This window comes from Schistocerca nitens, chromosome 2 (assembly GCF_023898315.1).
Source record: "Schistocerca nitens isolate TAMUIC-IGC-003100 chromosome 2, iqSchNite1.1, whole genome shotgun sequence".
In the NCBI taxonomy this organism is placed as follows: domain Eukaryota; kingdom Metazoa; phylum Arthropoda; class Insecta; order Orthoptera; family Acrididae; genus Schistocerca; species Schistocerca nitens.
Window position 1 is genome coordinate 355,474,893 of NC_064615.1, and position 23,180 is coordinate 355,498,072.

At 38.0% G+C, this 23,180-nt stretch overlaps 1 protein-coding gene across 3 annotated transcripts in view; it reads right to left on the reverse strand.

The window, feature by feature from the left end:
* Positions 1-771: 771 nt before the first annotated feature.
* Positions 772-23,180, reverse strand: part of LOC126236181 (klaroid protein-like) — a 171,422-nt gene continuing 149,013 nt past the window's right edge. For 2 of the 3 annotated variants that reach the window (XM_049945279.1, XM_049945278.1), the window contains 5 exons: positions 11,995-12,234; positions 11,773-11,891; positions 11,516-11,683; positions 9,261-9,353; positions 772-4,606 (listed from right to left, as the gene is read on the reverse strand). In XM_049945279.1, coding sequence (XP_049801236.1) covers positions 4,475-4,606; positions 9,261-9,353; positions 11,516-11,683; positions 11,773-11,891; positions 11,995-12,234 — 752 coding nt within the window. In that variant the 3' untranslated portion in view covers positions 772-4,474. Of the gene's footprint in view, positions 4,607-9,260; positions 9,354-11,515; positions 11,684-11,772; positions 11,892-11,994; positions 12,235-23,180 lie in introns of those variants that run through there. The other variant, XR_007544884.1, reaches the window with a different exon arrangement.

The following is a 23,180-nucleotide window of genomic DNA, read 5'->3' on the forward strand; positions in this document are numbered from 1 at the left end:
GTACAGGAAGTCATACTCTAACCCCACGATACATCTGGATTTAACTCTTCACTCATTTCAAAATAAGAAATGAAACAATGAAGCAACACCCAACCCAAAGCAAAGCAGCGTGGACAGAACGTTTCTTAACTGCTGCTGTGCAACTGCTTGCCGAGGTCGGTAGAATCAGTCGGAAATGTTCTTTAGCTAACGGACAAATGTACACATTTCTTTGTTCTAAGATTTTTGGTCCCACAACTAACATCCCCATAGTGACATTATTGCAGAGACTGCTCTCTGCCCACTCCTGTCTGTGAGTAAGTTAGCAGCAGTACACTGATTTGTTGTTGCATTTATGTGAAGTTGCATTCTATTTTGCAAATGCATTCTTGCACACATTCTCTACCCAAACTGGGCTTTGCCAGATGTGCAATACCCACAACCAAATTTTTTTATATTTCTATGCTAAAAATAAACCCATGTCAAGCAATTTCTGATAAGATAATTCATCCGGAAACAATTAGCTATGAAATAACATTTACTAGGTAGATTTACACTGATGTGTAATTCACATTTATATTCACTCTTACTGCAAATGCAAATTTTTCAGGGCCCGAATCACACACAGAACTGACTTAACACCCAGAATTTTCTTGTCAGATTAAAAATTTAAAGAAATTAGTACAATCAAATATTATCAAAGCACACTGAATTCAGATGTCAAAATGTTTGATTAAAGTTGCACTATTTAGTGTGGGGCTTTACAAAAGAATATTTTAATAAAATTTGCAATTTGATTGGTGCAAAAGATAATTTATTTGAAATGACAAGCGTGGTACAGTAAATTGTTCAAAATAACAATACATGCATTACAATTTAATTCTACAAAAATAAATGTGGTATTAAATACCAGTTTCACAAAAATAATGGAGCACCAATTAGCTGCTTATTGCCACAATGGTTACCAATCTGTATTCTCCATGAGCTACCATGAATTAACATTTACTTACCACTAAACAATGAAATTTACTTTCATTACTTATCACCCCAGAAATTACTCGAGCAGCATTCTAATAAGAACATAGTCAAGGAATCTCAAATTTTAGCCTTATCCACACACAGTAAACAAATTTTAATCAATAAGATAGAAGCATTTCCAAAAATAATCATTGCAAGACTATGATCTTTAAACAAACAGTTAATAACAGATTATGCTAATGAGAGGAGTACTAGTCACTAAGAAATTTTAACATTTTAACACTTCAAATAACATCAGGTAGCAAAGCCAAAGAGAGAAGTAAATTTTAATATACTTAAGATGAGCCTGAATTTACCACCACTAACAACTACAAATTTAATTAAAAACCCAACAAAAATCTCAGCAACCCCAATGAGGCAGATATGTACTTAAATTTCTCAAGTGTATGGTCCTTTGTCTACCAAATACTTTAATGTCATTATGAAAAAAAGTTATTAAAACTTAAGTAAGAAAACTTTTAAAATTATGGTTGTTGAGTTCACGCACTTTACAAATAACATATTATCCATAAATTTGTTTGATAGAAGAAAATATGCCAATATTTATAAACACACACATAAAAAGTTTAGCAGCAACAGCAGGTAATTAATGCCCCAGTTCTCAGAGCAATACCAACTTTGTTGACAAAAAGATGACTATCAGCTAAAAGATCTACAGACTAGCAGTTATGCAATATTAAAATAATTTCTGGTTACAAAATAAGTATCGAACTTGTAGGAGGTTAAGAAATTTCTTATATTCTTTAACACATCTGAAAGAATAAAAAATTAAACTCTGAGCCATAATGTAATCTGGTAGTTTCTACAAATTATAAAATAGTGTGATATATGTAGTACTGAACATTTATCGCATTGTATTCTCTCTCTCTCTCTCTCTCTCTCTCTCTCTCTCTCTCTCTCTCACTACATTTTGGCCTTTAACAAATGTTGTCAGTCATCTGTTCACAATGTTAAACTACATTAGTTCAACACTTGTAACATCTTGAATCACATAAAAAGTATCCACCTGAGAATTTTTAGGATACTAAAAGTACACAACAGTATGACCAAACTCTTTAGCAGTGAATTTTGGCACTTGTAATTGGAGAATACTTCTACAGAACATCTTAGAAGACAAAAATTTTGGGGCACATGCACAACAATTCTTGCTCTGTGTGCTACAGTCCAGCAAAAGGCAACCACAAGTTTTCTGTTCTTGTGGAACAGACAAAGCCAATAATCAGACTAAAATCCTCACCAAACAATGGAGAAACTCATAACACGGCAGTAATTTTAATTGTACTCTGATTTCAGTGCAGTTTCTGCACAATGATCATTACACTTTCACTTTGTAAGTTTCTAACTCTCTTTCAAAGACTCGTCTCCATTTTGCTTTTTTACAGGCATGCATGTATAAGAAAGCACTTCAGTTTAAACAGATGACTGGCAATGTTTCCCCCAATATAACCACACTCATTCATATATCACAAAATGTGTATGGACTACTAACTGCACAGGCTCAAAATAAATGGACCTCCTTCATTTCCCTTTAATACTTCACATGAAAAATGTAATATGCAACTTGTAAACACAAAATGAATGACACTCTTTAACATTTAAATTTGTCATCATGACCATTTCTTTGTGCTTTTTTAGATTGGTGTGTTCATCTACAATGCATGTAAACATAAATTCATACTGAAAGCATGCTAAACTGAAATGTGACCCATCCTAAAACACACACACACACACACACACACACACACACACACACACACACACACACACACCTACCTTTAAAGTACACACATTTAAAAAATAGTCATTGTGCATAATATTTTCTTATACTTTGTACTTTCATGTAAATGTTTAATGAATAATGTAATAAATATTGATACAATGGGATCTTTTGTGAGAACTTAAAATACGATCATCTTTATAAAGACTATCATTTACAAAATTGCCATTTAGATTTAATACAAAAAGTTACCTAAGGCACAGGAAGGTTGGTTGATTCTTCACTCACTACACACTGGTAATTCTACACTGCACTACTACTTTTATAAGCTGCAATTCCCATTCAAGAAGGTTCTGGACTACTTCGGCTTACACTTCCCAATGAAATAATAATTATTTGACCAACATTTAACCTCAGACTTCATTACAAAGATCATACAATACATTATTAAAAAATTTGATTATAGCTCTCTAGTATATAATAATCATACTTTCAAACTATAGTCAATATTTGAACACTTGATTCACTGCACCTGGAGCTTTCCAAGCAAAAAATTGATATGAAGGTAAAAATGTCAAACATATGACAGTTGGAAATTAGTATTTATATCCGAAGAATGTGATTCATCAATAGCCAAGGTTGGTTTACATTGGTCAGTATAGGCATTATATCTTGCAATGGGACGGAAAAATATCAGACGTCATTGTTATTTATTCATGATCAATATCTATTACTCTGACAGATTTTTCCCCCAATCTAATAGGCCCTATAAAACTATAATACATAAATGTCTTGCAATGGAGATCATTTAGTGTGAAGAAATGCCCTCTGCAAACACCTTGTTCCTGCACTGTTCTAAAACCTTAACATGAAGGAACATTTCTGATCTATCAAGTGAACACATATGCAGCTTAGAGCAATAACTTAAAAGTTTACTAGAGCTTCTACAAGAATTAAACTATAAAGAACAAGTTAAGGGTTTGTGACAATTATTTTAATAGCTTAATTGAAAAACATAAAATCTTGCACCCACAAAAAGAAATATCTTGACACTTATTTTCATTATTACTTAACCTCCTGAAGAATAGATAAAAAATTTTGCTGCAATAAAGGCACTGAAAAACATTTTAATTCATATATCTAAAAGGTCCAGTTAGATATTTAAGTATCCTTCATGCATAAATAGTATGACTCTCATGAAACTCACAGCCATATTAAAGCTTTACATACAACAATGAACTTAAGTTACCACATATGTATATACATCCAATGGATACTGGCAATGCCAGTCTTCCACATAAAATGCACAAAAAGTTACCAGTAAAAACAGATCAGAATCAAAATACTGCTTCTGTAAGGCACAAAATTAACAAAACATATAATTTGTTATCTCATGCACACAAAGTGACATCAGTTAATAACAGGAACAGAAGGCACCCTCTCCACATTTTATTGCAGTTGTTCTTAAAGCCAAGCTACTGAAAATATGTTTACAATTTTAAATATTTGCAATACAGCCATCATTACAATCATAGGAAACAAATGCAAAACTTGGAAACAATAATAAAATATAAATAGCCAAATATTTTCCTCTGCTGCTGAACACATTAACAAAAATAAATAAAAATTAACATCTAAAACATCACATGTATGAAACAATCATCACATATAATGTACAGGTACATTTACACCATGTGGTGTGAAGAACAATGTTTTGCAATGAAGTTTGAGGCATCAATGTTATCTTCTCACGTCTTTTTCTGATACTCTAATTCCATGAACTCTAAACCTATAAAGGCATGTATACTCCATATTTCCATGATTTGTTTGTATTTGAAGCTCTACTATATTGAAAGGTGGCAAGTCAGGTCGCTGAAAAAGAAAGATTCTCAATGATTAACAGTTCTGGACACTGGAATTACAAAATGTGTCTTGTTTACTAGTACATGGGAGTTTTGATCCACATAACTCTTCAAACGAGGGAGAAGTTATTAGATATAACAATGTAAAATTTATCCACGAACACAGAAACTAATAGTAGTTGCTAAAGATCAATTTAAGAGGGAGGCAGGAGTTTATCATATTCTATTAATCCGATGGAAAGTGTTTGTTGGTAAGGTGTGCTCAGAACATTAGGATCTGGGGGATGGAACTTCCCTTTTATTTTTCAGTGTAATGCATATTCTGAAAATATAGCAGTAGGATGACTTATTTAACAAGTTTTGATATGAGTTTACATTACGGATCTTTTATTTGCAATTAGGTGGTTTGAAAATGGATGCTGCACAAGGGTGCCACCCTTCCATCAAATTTCATTGGCAACACAAAAATTAAACAGCTATGGTCAATGATCACAATCATCACAACAAATGACACCATTGATCTGGAATAAGCAATATGGTGTACGATGTCCAATACAAAGAAATGACGTTTTTCTTCTAAAAATCAGTGTCAACCTCTAGTAAGTACCTTACTCCTTAAATCCACCCATAATCAATACACACTGTCCAACTTTAGAATCTTATTGATATGTAATGCTGTAAAATTTTCTAGTTTTAACACACAGAAATAAGGCGAGTAAAAATAGTGAGCAATACAAAATTGGAAATGCACAATTTATACTGAAATTACTAGAAGATGCACAACAGAAAACCTATTCGGTTAACAGATGACAGCAATGAGATCACTGTATACTCGATGTGTCAAATAGTTTGTACAGAGCATAGACTAAATTGAGATACCTGAACATCATTTCTGCTCCATCTTTCTTTATTGCTTTCAGTTTTCATTTATCACTTACATATTTTTCTTCCAATTAACTGGAAAGATATGTGATAGGCAGAACAAAACAACCCTGGCTGCAGCTCGATGGAATCGGATAAATAAATAGATGACCCAAGAGCCGATAAAAATGAATTAAAAATAATGTAAATGCATGAGACACTGTAATTTTTATGAAAAAAAGAAGATAAAATAAAATTAAATCCTGACTGGATGATTTTCATGTGTTCCCTTGCTATTTCTAACAGAAGACCAATGACGAAAAAGCCTTACCAGAAGGGACTTGGGTGATTTTTAGTGTGCTGAAACCTAATACCACAATGAAGCAACATCACACTATTTTACCAGACTGAAAAATGCTCCTACTGTCGCACAAAAAAAGGCAATTATGTTCTGGGCAGAATTAGTGATGTAAAAGAAGGGAATGAACTATTTGACGAAGATGTCAGCTTCAGACACATTTGAATCAAAACATCTTGACACATTTGCACTTCTTACTTGTTAGTGTTGGTACCCATGTCACATAATATTATGCATCACATCAGGTAAAGTAACATATCATGTCATGTTGTGCAACATAATGTGCCTTCAAGTTCATGGTGCAGGCATCCCCACTCTGGGATATTTCCTCACCCTCTGGTATTTCTTTTTGTAGAAGCATGCCATTCTCTAGAGGCACATATATTTGTATATGGCAATATTATGAAAATTATAGACTGTTACTCACCATACAACGGAGAAGTCGAGTCTTAGACAGCTAGAACGAAAGGGCTACTAAACACGTAAGCTTCTAGCCAGAAAGCGTTCTGCTGAAACACGCGTGCACGCGCGCACGCATGCACACAAAACCACTATCTCTCCGGCTGCCAATGCTATCTATATTTACTCTTACACCCTTTGTCATACACTTAACATGGGGTGGGTTGAAGAGCTCACTGTACTGGGGATGTACTATTAAGTCAAAAACAAATTCAAATACTTGCAGACATTTTGATTTAAATGTCTTTGAATCTGCCACAAAAGTAAGAAAGCTGGTTTCCTTCTTTTTCAATTCTAACTCTGTCCAGGAGACATCACCTTTTCCTGTGCTACAATATGAGCATGTTTCAATCTGGTTCACAACTTTCGCTCAACCATAATTTTGAAATTAGACTGCCATAGCTTGGCAACCAACATGGATTTTAGTTGACTATGGTGATGACTGATACAGTATAGGTTTCTTTATTGTCATTTAAACCATGCTGCTTATATTGTGGCAACAGACAATACTTTCCCAAAACAAGATGACCATTACTTACACATATTTGTCTACCTTCTTATAAAAACCTGAACAGATTTGCAGAAGTCTAAAACATGAAGTGGTGCGCATTAAAGCTCACTAGGAAATGTGTTTCTGCACACAAAATTCAAATGAAGCACGATTTTTTAAGGCAAGTTTTCAATTTGATCATAAGAAGTAATTTTTTTTATTTATCTAAATGAAGTCATTTTCACACATTCAATCACATCCGAACAAATTTTACATGTCGTATTAAAACTCTGTTTTAAACCATAAAATCTTGTCAGCAGATAAAGAGAACTGGACAAAAAAAATAATTTGTTTTGACTTTAACCTTCATGAAAAGTTTGAAGCAATTCCTACAAGTTTAAACTATAGAAGTGGGGCACTTCAAACCACTCCCCCCACCCCCCTCCCAGAATACAGTGTGATTTTGCATGTAAAATCCAAACAAAGCATTTTTTTTTTCAAACAGTTAAAAATTCTCAGACAAAGATCTGTTAACACTGGTGGAGCAAATTTGAAGAATCAGCCTAACTCCAGTCTGGAGTTATTTATGGGTGAATGTTTCTGCACGTAAAATCTGAGTGGTAAACATACAAATACAAGTCATTAACTGAGCACTCATTTCAGCTCATTTAAAATATTCATTAAAGGAAATCAATTTTCCTGGGTAACAGCTCCGGTTTGACATTCAAAATTTGTTTAATAGACTGTAACATAGCTACAGTTATCCAGATGTTCAAATTGCTATAAAAATGCCTGCTGATTAGGGCTAAACCCAAAACTTTTTACCCCATGTTCCTAACTCAAATATGAACCAAGCACCAAGACACCCCCTGAATAATGATTCTGCATGTGGCCTTTTCAGACATTTGTTGCAGCACTTCCACACTGTACCAAGACAAAATTCACTCAACATATAAAATAATGCAGTTTTAGTGATTTTAATGATAAACCATATCACTTAACAATAATACCAAATTGATATCTGGGTGTCTGTGGTGCAATTGGTTGTGATGTACAATTAAAAGAAAGCACTATGAAGGAATTATAAAAAATCAGAACGCAAAGGAATTATCTGAATGGGATGGAAACTGGTAAATGTGAAATGTAATGTACATGTGCAGGCAAACAGATGATTAGAATTTCAGAAAAAAAAGAGAAAGAGAGAGAGAGAGAGAGAGAGAGAGAGAGAGAGAGAGAGAGAGAGAGCATCACAAACTAAGCAAGTGAATAACACGATGGGCTACCTGTGGCCCTTACACAAAAAGTTTTTCAGCTTGTTATTGACTGGCATAGTTGTTGGATATCCCCTAGAGGACATCGTGCCCAATTCTGTGTAACTAGTGCATTAACTGAGATGGTTGGTGGGTTCTGTTTATAATGCTCCAAACCTTCTCAACTGGGGCGAGATACATGACCTTGCAGGCCAAGGTATAGTTTGGTACAGCATGAAGAAAAGCACTAGCAATTCTCGCCATGTGTGGGTGGGCATTACCTTCCTGATGTGTAAGCCCAGGATGACTTGCAATGAATGGTAACATAAAAGGGCATAGAATAGCCTCAAAGTACTGCTGTGCTGCATGGGTGCCAAGAATAACAACCAAAGGAGTTCTGCTATGAAAAGTGGCAACCAATACCATCACTCTTGTTTGTCGGATCTTCTGACAGGCGACAGAGGCTGTGATTATACACAATTTTTAAAATAAAAACTACGTAGCTAAAGCATGATTAAGAAAAACATTGATGGATGTTAATACATTTGAATATCTTAAAGTTTCATTTAACGTAACTTAGTAATAATATACATACTACACAAGTAGGACCTACTTCCACAAGAGCATAACACCACCAGTGTACATGTATGTGCTACACCTTCTGACCAATCATAACGTTTGTGTTTGTTTACAGCAGGTTTATTCTTATGTTGAATGGATTTTAGTGGATTTTAGAAGTTTCCTCACATGGCAGAAGTGAAATTTAAAGACGATTGTTGACTCTACATTTCAAAAATTTGTACACTGGTACTGGAATATCAATACGGTGGGAGACTATAGTAGGCCACTTCAGCGAGACATACAAAAGGTAGTTTAAATTTTTGTTAGATGATTTAACAAGAAGACAAAGTACATTTAAGTCAATGGAAAAACAATAACAATGTGATATAGACAAGTTTTAGAGCCCCAATTAGGACAGAGCAAAGATGAGGATGGAAATCAGCTGTGCCCTAATGAAAAGTATGATCCAAATTATGAAAGCAAAGCACAGGAAACCTAATCAGATGTGAATTCAAAGAGCTATCCCAAATCCCTCCCCACTCCTCACAATACCGAGTCCCTCCCCACTCCTCACAGTCTAGAAGCCCACCTCACTCTCCACAAAAATCACCAAGTAATACATTTATGGCACACACAAAAATCATCATCTCTCTCTAAAATAAATAATAAATATATTTCACAGTACCTGAACTTTAAAATATTGAAGACTAGTCCCATTTTCCTGGAACTGGTACTTCCCAATTTCCATTGGGAATTCATCATTTTCATGCTTCAGACCCTGAAGGAACAAAATAAATAAACCTTCACTCAACAAGGATACGTGTTCATTTCATTTCTGTCAGTACAGTTGCATTTCAAACAATCCTCCAAAACTACAAAATATATATAAAATAGAAAGAAACATTCCACATGGGAAAAATATATTAAAAACAAAGATTCCATGACTTACCAAATGGGAAAGCGCTGGTAGATAGTCACAATAAAAAAACACACAAACACACAAACACACACACAAAATTTCAAGCTTTTGCAACCCACGGTTGCTTCGTCAGGAAAGAGGGAAAGATGAAAGAATGTGGGTTTTAAGGGAGAGGGTAAGGAGTCATTCCAATCCCGGGAGCGGAAAGACTTACCTTAGGGGGAAAAAAGGACAGGTACATGCGCGCGCACGCGCACACACACACACACACACACACACACACACACACACACACACACACAGATATATATACATATATACAGACACAAGCAGACATATTTAAAGGCAAAGAGTTTGGGCAGAGATGTCAGTCGAGGCGGAAGTGCAGAGGCTAAGATGTTTTTAAATGACAGGTGAGGTATGAGTGGCGGCAAATTGAAATTAGCGGAGATTGAGGCCTGGTGGATAATGGGAAGAGAGGATATATTGAAGGGCAAGTTCCCATCTCCGGATCTCCGGAGTTCTGATAGGTTGGTGTTAGTGGGAAGTATCCAGATAACCTGGACGGTGTAACACTGTGCCAGGATGTGCTGGCCGTGCACCAATGCATGTTTAGCCACAGGGTGATCCTCCATTCATGCGAATGGACAGTTTGTTGCTGGTCATTCCCACATAGAAAGCGTCACAGTGTAGGCAGGTCAGTTGGTAAATCACGTGGGTGCTTTCACACGTGGCTCTGCCTTTGATTGTGTACACCTTCCGGGTTACAGGACTGGAGTAGGTGGTGGTGGGAGGGTGCATGGGACAGGTTTTACACCGGGGGCAGTTACAAGGGTAGGAGCCAGAGGGTAGGGAAGGTGGTTTGGGGATTTCATACGGATGAACTAACAGGTTATGAAGGTTAGGTGGACGGCGGAAAGACACTTTTGGTGGAGTGGGGAGGATTTCATGAAGGATGGATCTCATTTCGGGGCAGGATTTGAGGAAGTCTTATCCCTGCTGGAGAGCCACATTCAGAGTCTGATCCAGTCCCGGGAAGTATCCTGTTACAAGTGGGGCACTTTTGGGGTTCTTCTGTGAGAGGTTCTGGGTTTGAGGGGATGAGGAAGTGGCTCTGGTTATTTGTTTCTGTACCAGGTCGGGAGGGTAGTTGCGGGATGCAAAAGCTGTTTTCAGGTTGTTGGTGTAATGGTTCAGGGATTCAGGACTCTAGCAGATTCGTTTGCCACGAAGGTCTAGGCTGTAGGGAAGGCTGTGGCTGGAGTCAGCACAAACAAATACTGCCCATCACCTCTTCCATGGGATGCCCAGCATCGATGGGAAATCTGTTTCCTGTTATACACGAAATTAAGTTAAAGCAGAATTTTACATTCCCATTTGATAAAGCAATCCAAAACTACTATAGTGTGATATTTGTTTTATTGATACGTATTAAAAGGAACAGTGAAACACTGAAAATAATTACTTCTCCTGCAGTGACAGCATTGCCCTGCACCATGGTGACTGACTTCCCTGCAGCAGCACAGCGCAGCCACTGTTGGGGTACTGGTTATTCTTTTTATTTAGTAACCCTGTTAATATAGATCAATAAAACAAAATATTGCACTCTAATAATTTTGGACATAAAATTCCGCTTCAGAAATCATTTAGTTTGTAATGGAAAACGAACTGATGCTTTCCATCAACACAGAATGCTGCACAAAAGGTGTGATTAGCAGTATTTCTTTGTGCTGACTGAAGCTACACACTGCAAAGTTAAAACTGCAAATACATGCCGAAACACCAGAAAAATGTACCTGATGTCTAAGGAGCGAACCCTATATGTCTACATATGATGGATGTCCATGATGTATCATTAACTCCATTTGGGATTAAAAAAATAAAAACTTATTTAACATGTGGCTCTGTAACCATAAACTGCACTATCCACAACTACTTTCCTTCAATATTAGTCTACATAACTCATTTCAGTTAAGCTTCATTATTGTATAGGCATGATAAAATATATACATGGAACTCACCAAAACACGAAAATCTCTAGGTGCTGAGTCCAGTTTTCCAGTTGGTGACAATGAGCGTGGGATGTGCTCAATGCTGAACGCAGTAATTTTAATCCATGCAGAAAGTTGTATTACCAGAAATCCCTGCCCTCCTGTGAAGGCCCAACAGTTACCAGGTACAACACCAGGCTGTTAATGATATGAAGGGAACTAATTTTTTGTTGCTTTCAGCACCAAATTAAGTTTGTAAGTTGTCTCTAACAACAATATCTGCTTACCTGAATAACAGTTCTTGGGGAAACACCAGATGGGTACCAATGAAACCACCCCATTATTGTTAGCATAGCAGTCTTTGCTTGATAGTTTTCCGTGCACCTTGTGCTTAAAATACTCCCTCCTAAGCACAAAAGTGAGAAACAGATTGAGAGAAAGACAGTCACTTTTTGTTTAAAATAGAGTAATTTACAAGACAGTGTTAAATGTGTACAATGCAGAAATACCTGATGATTCTAACGCATAATCCACCATTCCTGTTTTATCAGCATCATACTTCGCAAGAGCTCGATCAACAATTTTCTGGACATCAGAATATGATAAACCATCATTGCTGTCGCACTCTGTATGCTCTGTTGCCTTGGAAAAGTAACAACCAATAATGGGATCCTGGTGTTGTCGAACAAATTCTTCTCTAATTTTTTCTGACACAGAGGTCATAATAATATCAGCTGAGTAATTTGCAGCTGCAAGAATCAAAGTTTAATTTCTATAAACACACTTCAACAAAATGACTAAAGAAACAAAATGAAAAAATATTGGAATTTAAAAAATTAATTCTACTTCTTACATTAACTATTATCATGAGCAAAAAGGTACAAATTATACATCTGAAATAAATTATACACAACTCTGTGTGTGTGTGGGGGGGGGGGGGGGGGGGGGGGGCGCGCACAAACGCGCTTAAACTGATTTGGTCATTATCCCTGGGGGTCTAACATCCGTCCTGCAACCATATTCAAAGCTAACTTAAACAATGATGTACGCACTGGATAGCCAATGAAACCCACAAATTTACACCACATGGACAAGTCAAGCAGCTAGATTTGTAGCTGATATGTGAGTGGGCAGAATGGGCATGGGAATCCAATCCTCCACCACTGCTGGAAAAATCCTTTAAAAAATGTGGTATCACAAATTCACTGGATAAAACCAAGGATGACACACTACGGGAAGATGGCAACAACAGTGCTGCTTCAACTTACAATAGTGATGATGAATAGAACAATTATGATAGAATAAATTTTTTGGAAAAAAATTGAAGCCAATGCTACTACTTTTTCTTTCCCTTAAAATTAGGATTACTGGGTACTGCAGATTATTTGAGTGTGTACGATATTTTGATGTAATTACCACTTAAACATTAAAATTGCTTTTTCTAGAGTTTCATAAAAATTGACTTGCCTACTTCTTTAATAAGGCCCTTCAATTTTGTCATTGTTGAAACTTGGTTTGAAAGAGTAGCAGCTAGATGAACCATCAGATGCTCAGATGGGAAGCCAGTATTAAGCAAACAATGCTGAAAGATGGAAGATATACAGAGGGCTACTACAAATCATTCAATTATTTTCAAAGTTCTATTTTTTCCAAAGTATTACATGTAACAATGTGACTGATGCACGAATAGAACTGTGAACTCACCAAGTTTGGTAGTGCACGCCAGAAGGCATTACGAGTGCAGTGCATTAACAAAATGGTGACAAAGCAAGGGAGGGGGGTGCACGTGTTGGAATATGAGGTGTTTACCTGTTATGACGGTGCAGTGTGCAAGGGTATCGACAGTTCATGGACACTGCCTCTGTAGAGAAAAGGTATGGGTGACCAAGTATGCCCCATGTAGCCGTAGAGTAGGTTAGGGAAAGTTTCATACACAGCCCAGAAATAATCAATCGCCCATGCAAGCCACGAACTGGGAATGCCGCAGCAAACTGTGTGGAAGATTTTGTGATGGCAGTTACATTACAAACTACATTGTCTACAACTCGTGTAACAGTTAAAGCTGAAAGTTTAGGCCAGTGCCTTGTGTTTTACATCACAATGCATGAAGCACTTATGGATGAACATTTCACCTCCAAGTTAATATTCCGCGATGGAGGAACGTTCAACCTTTACCTGGGAAAGTTAATCATCACAATGTGAATGTGTGGAGCACTGAACATCCTCATGAAATTGTGGCACATTACTGATATTTGTCACAGGTTGTTTTCTGTGTAATGTCAACATACAAAGCTACATGGGCCTCTTCCTTCTGTGAAAAGACTGACTGATACCTCATACCTGGCTGACAAACTTCCACATCACTGGATGGGGCGTAGGGTGAAGATCATATGCTCCTGTTTCCTCAGCCCCCACCAGACCCCCTGACCTAACGCCCTGTTATTTTCTCCTTTGGGGGCATATTAAAGACCATGTTTAAATACCTCCACTGCAAGAACACAAACAGCTGAATATTCATTTATGCTGCTGTGATGACCATTAACAGGATGTTGCTACATAAGCTGCAGATTGAACTTCACTACCATCTGGATGTGGGTCATGTAACCAAAGGAGTACTCATAGAACATGAAAACTTTATGAGTTTCCACTTCTATTCATGCATCAATTTGGGCATGTAATACTTTGCAAAATATAGAACTTTAAAAACAAATAATATATAGTAGCTTGGTAGAAGGGATATGAAACTTAAAACAATATCCATTAATATCTGGAAATATGCACACAGAGCAATTTGAAGTGGAACGACCCTTTAAATTAATAAAACTAATATTAGGAAAGGCAGATGCCAGATAACATCACTGGAACAACGCTCAGGACATTTTAGTCAGTCCATGAATAAGGTAGCTTCCAAAACTATCATTATCAAGTCTAGGTCCCTTATCTGATAGAAAAGATGAAGAAGAACAGTGTTTTTAGCCTCAGTTCATTTATTAAACATGAAAATGACAGAGATATTCAAACTTAAGTGCCACACGCAACAAGAGAAGTTTTGTGCATCATGGTGTGGCTTACTTCTAATATTCCTCGGGCATATGCTTCAAGTTGAGTTAGCCAATATATTGCCTCCTCCTCCATGTATCTCACAAAAACCTTGAAGGTAAAAATTAAAGGCTCAAATTCATCATAGGCTTACTAAAGCTATTTTTCACACACACCATCTGTGAATGGAACAAGAATGGTTGAATGAACAAGAGTTGTACAGTAAAATCCCAAATTAATGAATCTGCTGCTGAGGACATCCCACTTTTAACAAATATTTCCCTCGATCCTGGTAAAATTTCCTTAAAAACAATGTTATTCCTCCCCACTTTCAATGAAACCCACTCTAAGTAGTAGTCTGCTTTTAAGGAATAAAGATGAAGTATTCTGTAAATTAAAATTAGGTTTTATGCAATTCCTAACATGTTCCAATAAGTTTTCGATTTCTTTTGGTTTCACACGTCTTTCATTTCATGTGATGGCAATGTAAGGTAATTGGTTCTTTGGGTAGACACATATCCATACAGAATTCAATTGTGGCGATATCAGATAAAGCATCAAGCGAACCGGAAATCTATTTCCACACAGCCTACAACACAACCCTGATCACATGATCTAATATCAGTCACACTCACTAAGTAAGGAAGCCGTAGACATGATTTCATTGTTGAATTTATCAGTTTTCCTTTTGTCTAGTTATGACCTGCAAATGTAGAAAGCTTACGATTCAGTAAAAGCTGACGATCATCCACAATGTCAAAAACAATCACAACATACAACGTTCTGGTACAGCAAAATGGTACAATTTTGTACTGTCTTGATCATGCTGCATTCTCAACAACAAGCAATGCATTGTTAAATGTCAAAGCCTGTCGTTTCTCTGGGTGTAAATGGAAGAACATTTGTATGTCAATGTTTATAAATGGAAAGCATTCCTATATGCAGAAACATACTGCAACAGAATGCTCAGGAAATCACCCTCAAGATCAGTGTTGAAAATTTAAGTGCTTCAAATGGTCAGTTAATCTGTTTTAAAAACCACCATAATCTCTCATTTCAGAGCATAAGTGGAGTTGGGGAGGAGGAGGTGGGGAGCCCCTGTCGAAGTAGCAAATGTAAACCTGAAATCATTAAATAAGGGTTGTGGGTGAAAACATATTTTTAACGCAGATGAAACTGGCATCTTTTACAATTTGCTTCCTGCGAAAACACATTTTGTTTAGGGAGAAAAATGCCATGGAGGTAAAAAAAGTAAAGAAAGAATGACTGCACTATTGTGTGTAACTAGCAATGGAAGCGAGACTGCCCATATAATATGGAAATTTAAATCTCTTAGGTGATATAAGAACATAAAAGCCCTTCCTTTTATGAACAAACTCAACAGCAATTCCTGGATGACATCGGAAATATTTAAAATATGTCTCAGGCATTTTGATGTCAAGATGGGTGCAGCAGGTAGAAAAATAGTGCTCATTATTGACCAAAATACCTGTACATCACATCAAAACATCATTTCTGAAAAATGCAAAAGTTGTGTTCCTTCCACCGAACAGCACAGCATCAGCAGCCTCTAGGATCAGATACAACAAAGCCAATTACATAGTAGAAGTTGTACAGATGTTAATTACATTCTTTGAATGGAAGATAGTGATAAGGTTCAACATTTTACAGACTACTCGTTTGTTGCTACCTGGAACTGTGCAACACAACTTTTTGTGTTAAACAGTTTTGAAAAGGCTGGTTGAGATCACTGGTTGCTGTTGTTGATTGCACTGTTCCAGAAGAAGAATGGAGTATAATCACAGATGTTCCTAAAAATGTGACATTCTAGGACTTTCTTGTGATGAAGGTGTTTTGAATTCCACACCAAAGATGAATGTAAGAGATGTGTGGAAAGCTAGTGAAAGAACAATGTGCTGTAGATGATGGTGGTGGTGGTGTCAATGACAAAAAAGAGGGAGGAAGCCACTGCACAATGTTTTGCAACTGCAGTACAATGAACAGATACTGCCACAAACTATCATTCCTATTTAATACAGACGAGTCAATTCTAACAAATTTCAACTAACTAGAGCAACAGCTACTATCACTGCAATGAGGTCAAAACAAACAACTGTTCTTGATTTCTTTTTCAATAAAGAATGTAGTCTGCGAAAAGTGTGTTCACGTACCAGTATGTGCACTGCATTTGAATTTGTTGTACACTCTTGGAGAGTGTGTAATTAAATAGTACTTACACCACCTTAACAAGCTTGAGTTCCAATTCTGGGTCGCTTCTATGCACCTAGGCTAAACCCCCATTTACGGAAAATAATGAAGATGATTTGGGTTGAGGGGCGCACGGCATCATGGTCATCAGCACCCTGATGAAAAGTCAGCATGCTAATCTAATATTGACAGAAAACCCCTATTTTAAGGAAAAGATATTTGGGTCCCTACAGAGTCATTAACTCGCAAGTGGGTGCACCAGTTTTTGTAACGTGTGGGCACGAGGTGCACTTTGTACATACGTAAAGGATAACTGTTTAATATTACCAACGGAAATGTGTATGAAGAAAATTACAGTTTAATCTTAGTTTAATTAATATAAACTACCATTATATGACCTGTGATTACACAGTAATAAAATAAACCTTCCATTGTATCACACTGTTGCTGCAATAAAGTGTTATCCCACAGTAATGACCCACTCAAAGCATTAAACAGTGCATTTGCATCAGATTCCTGTCAGCTGCTTATTTGTTTACTAATTATCTAGTAGTTAACTGCCTCATTGTAGGACTGTGGCGCTATTTCATAATCAACATTTTCTTCTTGCCAATCAAGAATTTTTTCTCACCCAGCTCACTGCTTATTTTATAATACTGCTGCTCACTTGTTCGTGTGACAACACAACTTATTACTGTGTTCACTGCAGAATAATGAAGGAATAGGTAGGGGCTCACAATTGTAAAACAACCATGAAACAGCACAAAGCACTGCTATTTGTGAGTGGCGCACTTTATATACAGGTGCATCCACTTGAGAGTTAAAAAGGAATTTTACTGTGTAGGAAGTACCCTCTCTAATATGACTATGACCATCAAAGCACATCTGACGAGACCAACTGAGTAACAGTTGTTCCCTATTACTTGTTGTCCACACAATTTGATTGGGCGCTCTCTCTCTCTCTCTCTCTCTCTCTCTCTCTCTCTCTCTCTCACTCTCACTCAAGTGACAAGTGAGCGAGCTTGAGAAGTGTGGAACAAATGTATGGCCCTTCCATGTGGCTATTTAAAAGATGGCTGTTAGCTACGTCACAGCACAGAGCGGACCTATGGAAGAGCTCCGAGCCTGCAAACACTACATCTTCACGGCCTGTGCAGATCCAATCTATTTTCACATAGATACATAACACATGCAAGTGGTTGTCATTAGGTGATATGGTTATCTTAGGCAATTTCTGCCAAGCTGTGCAAAGGTCATTGATCCTCTCTATCACAGGTGATATCAGGCGGACCTGGCAGCAAATTCAGTGAAAGGAAGTGTTTTAATTCGGTGGTGTGTGTCCTCTTATAATTGTAAAAGAGGTACATATAACTATCTTGTATACGCTTATTTGGCCGAATACTTCAGCAGATAACTGACACGAATTGAGTCAGCATTCACATCTCACCACTCCCTTATATCAAATTCCCAATGATAGCAGATCAAATACACTGTACTTCACTTAGTAAAAATGGCTTGAACATTTAAAAGAATGTTTTATGAAATTTTGGCTATTTTAAGTGAATTCTTTGCACTTGACATCTTCAGAAGATGGATAATGTCACAGGCAACAACTTGGAGACAAAATGTTCACAGACACTTAGGTAGCCTTCTGTCACAGTGCATGTTCATGTTCAAAGAGGTCAACTGCTCTAAATATTCAAACAGCAGCACCAACGAGTCTTGCAGAGGTACTTCCATGAACAGTGACAATTTCAACACTTGCATGAAGATCATCTCCTTGAAATCACATATCCTTCAGTATTTTCACAAAATTGGCCACTTTTTAACGTGACGACTACAGTGCCCCATAAGGTGTGTTAGAAGTGTCGCCAGATATCTGACCAGATCATAATTGGGTAAATTGATGGTGTCTAGTATTAACCATGAAGGTACCCCTTTCTTGTGGAATTTCTTGAGTCCGTACAGGTGGGGTGTCACTGGCACCCTGGGATACAGCTGCTTTTCACTGCCTCTGATAGATCCAAGTGCTTCAGTAGAGCCACAGTTCTGCTGGTCATCATAAAGGAAGGTTGGATCCTTCTTGAGATTCTTGTAGGCTGCGTCCTGTAGCAGCGAGCCAATTTTATGATGCCAGTCATTGGTGCAAGTCAACACAGTTGCGTTCCCATTGTCTGCTGAAAGTAGTATAATGTCAACATCATTTCTCAGTGATCAGGTAGCCTCCCATTCTGCCAACATTATGTTTGCTCTTAGAAGTCGGGACTGTAGTGGTGTGGAGGCAGAAATCCAAGGTCTGACAAAGAAAGAAAGAGACGAGATATGGCAAGAAACCTGCAGGGTAATCGACAAGCCACTTCTGGAAACGAATGTGATGCGGCAGAATAGGAGGCTATCTGATCAAGAGGTGATGCTGACACAAGGGTTCTTCCAGCAGATAAAGATAATGCAACGGTGTCGATTACCGATTGGTTCGCTGCTGCAGGACCCAGCCTACAGTAAATTCAACAATGATTAAACCTCAATGATGACCAGCAAAATCGTGGCTCTGCTGACAAACTCAGATCTACCGCAGGCTGTGAAGTAGTTGCTGTACCCCAGGCTGCCAGCAACACCATGCCTTTAAGGACTACAGATAATCCACAAGGAGGGCTGCCTCTGCTGTCAATACTTGACATCATTAATTCACATAATTACACACTGGCCAAATACCTAGAGACACTTCTAACACACCTTGTGGGACACTGTAGTCATGATGTTAAAAACATGGCCATCATGAAAATACTTAAAGATATGTGATAACAAGAAAATTATATGTTTGTGAGTTTCAATGTTCTATCGCTATTCATGAAAGTACCTCGGCAAGACTCCTTGATGCACCTATCTCAACATTTAGAGCTGCAAATAACTGAACTCTTTGAATGTGCACTGAAGAACACTGACTTCAAGTAAGGCAGTGTGTTTTATGAACAGATGGATGGAGTGGTCGTGGGTATGCCAGTGGCTTCACGGATTGCAAACTATGTTGATGATACTTTTTTGGTATAAGAGTATAGCAGACAGGTATAGGACAAGTTTCTAAATCACATTCAAAGCATCCATCGTAACATTTCTTTTCACTGCACGAACAGAGGAGAATGGTTGTCCCCTTTTCTTGGACGTATTGATGAAGAAGAAAGCAGAAGGTACACTAGGCCACTCGGTATACAGGAAGAGGACACACAAAGACCTGTACCTGCATGCAAAAAGTTGCCACCATTCAGCACAGTGACACACTGTGCTGATCACTCTGCTACACACAGCATGTCATCTGCAATAAACAAAGCCTCCCAGATGGGGTAAAACACTTGAAGGAAGTATTCTGCAAAAAGGGGTACAGTGAAGCACAGATCAGTAGGGCATTCAAGGAAAGACAAGATGCTGGAAACCAAAAGAGAAAGAAGAACAAGGTGAGACTCACTTCCTTTCCGTGCCCATGACTGCTCTCAGCCAAAATTGCGAGGCTAAACAAAAAATCCAACATAAAATTCTTCTTCCAACAAATACTGAATGGGATAGATTGGCTTTCCTCTACGTAATATCCACTAAAAATTCATGTATCGGGAATACACAGAATCACCTGTAAAGGTGGCCAACAGTACACTAGGCAAACACCGTGCTTATTTAGAAAGGCTGCAAGGACAGCCACCCATTGAAAGGTGCAGTGGGCACTCCACTAATATAAATACCACAGCATCTACCTGCCTCAGCACTTCACCAGAAGCCGACAAGTATGACTTGTTGAAATATCGCGTTAACACGGCAACCTGGCTGGAAGCCCACGAGCTTTTCACAAAAAATGGTTTTCTGATACTGCTAGGGCAAATCAAGTCAGTTGATGCAGTGCAAATTTGATTCTTTTCTGTTGATAAGATATTCACTGTAGATTCACAAAATCAACAGTAGAAATGACTGCTGGTTTGCACATGATCCAAGAACATCACAGTTATTGTCAGAACTAAATTTCCCACCAGTCTTCAAGTGTAAATTGTTCCGCCCAGTGAGGGACATGCCAGGCACTCAAATTCTCTTAAAAACAAAGGAACTGTCACTAAAAGAAATTTATATGGACGTTATTTGAGCGCTACAAATACCTGGATGGAAACATTGGTGTTGAACTCCGTATGTTTTCAACTGGACAGTGTACCAATATAGCAATCCACAAAAGCCATTTGGTACAAACTGGATTCTGATAACTTTGTCATCTTTAGGTCTAAAGAAATCTGGACACCTAACATCCTTGACTGCAATGCAATGAATTAGTATATTTAAGGACAACCTAAAATGTTTCAAACCCTTTGGTAGGTTCAATACAGCTTTTCATTCCCATCACTTGGCAGCTACCCTTTTCATTTCAGTGTAATGATCTCCTGTGATTCTTTTCCATGTATGTCAAATAGTTAGGAGATTGAACAGTAAACAATGTATCGCTAAATATCAAAACTCAAACATCCTTATGGTCACACATTCAATAATTAGACTTACTACCACAAATTACAGATGTACTGTTCAGACAGCATGACCACTTGTCAATGGCTTTAACAACCACCTTAATAACCCCACTTTGCAGTACATGACAGCTCCAAGACATGCAGGAGGTTAGCTGATGAGGTTCTGGATGATACCTTCAAGAATGTGGAGCCCTGTCAACTCCAGTGCCACAGCCAGTTGTGCTAGGTTTCTTGGTTGAGGATCCATGATGTGAACAGCCCAATCAAGGTGGTCCAACATTTTGTCAATTGGGTTTAAATCCAGGGTCAGGGGAATATGTGAACTCATCCTGGAGCACCTCGAGTCACGTACACACCCTGTGGGCTCTGTGACACGTTACGTTGTCTTGCTGGTAGGGGACGACATGATTCCAAGGATAGATGCATACTTTTGCTGTTGCAGTGTGCCTTCAAGAAAGACAAGATTACCAAGGGAATTCCATGAAAACATTCCCCAGATTGTAACTCTCCCTTCTCCTGCTTGGACCCTTCTGAAGACTGTTGCAAGGTGTTTGCTTTCAGATGTTTTACTTCATACATGCCAACAGTCAGCTGTCCGATGGAGTATAAAAAGCTCGATTCATACAAAAAGGCCACCTATCATCATTCGGTGAATGTCCAGTTGCGATATTAGCGTGGAAATTCCAGCCTTCATCACCAATGATCATCTGTCAGCATGGCTGTGTGAACCATGCACCTGCTGTGGAGGCCCATATACAGCTACATTTCCTGAAGAGCTGTTGAGGAGACACTGTTGGTGGCACCTTGGTTCACGTGGGTGCTCAGCTACTCAACAGTTGCACATCTATTTGCTTGTACACATATCTGCAGCCGCCATTCTCCCCCATCACCTATGGCCTGTGGTGCACCTCAGTTGCCTTGGCACTTATTTTGGATAGCGCCTCTTCAGGATGCACAGTATACTTCAACCATAAAGGGATACAAACAGTTTACAAACTCAGCCATTTTGGAAATGTTTCCAGTCTTGTTCCTGATGGATCTTTTACTCAGGTGACATCAAATGACTAGTCTCCATGTTTGAAGTCACCGAGCTCTCTTGACCAACCCATTCTGCTGTTCATGCTTATCTACTGATAACACAATATTCCCAAACTTTCATACTGGCAGATCCACCTCTTGGCATTTAATGGTAAATTCTAATTGATGTCCAGATATTTCAGATCAGATAGTGCATAGATCTGTTCTAAATTTATTGCTTTCATTTTGTAATGAAATATTACAATTACATTCTCACTTGAAGTTTGCATTGTTAAATGGTTGTTTCCTATTCTTTTACAATCATTTGATCTGTATTTTGGTGTTTCCTTTATTTTGCCCAGAATAATTCTGCTCTCTTGGTTAACTGAAATCCAGAACCACCATAGGAAATGGGGACCACTAAAAATAGAGAAGCACAGAGCAAAGTAGATAGCCCACACACAACCAAGTGCAGGAAAAAAACAAGGACACGGACACGGACACACACACACACACACACACACACACACACACACACACACACACACACACACACAGAGAGAGAGAGAGAGAGAGAGAGAGAGAGAGAGAGAGAGAGCTTTTTTAGACAGGCAGTGGGGGGTATTGCACCCACTCATTTATGAGGAAGACTTTAGCAGTAAAGAGAATCAAAACAGGGATGACCTCTTGATTAAAGAGATGCTTCATAAAAACCAAATAATTTTGCCTGTTTTCTAATTAAAAGTACTTGATAGTACAGAGACCACACATTGGGAGGTGATTTCCTTCTATCAGAGCACTCAACGTCATGCCTGACCAGCTCACCATTGCCAAACTGCCGTCAGAACTGGTCGGTTCACTTCCAATGCATTGTTTACCATTCATTCTGGATTTGTTTGGATCATGACTCACAGATCTGGCATCTTAATTTCGTATTTCAT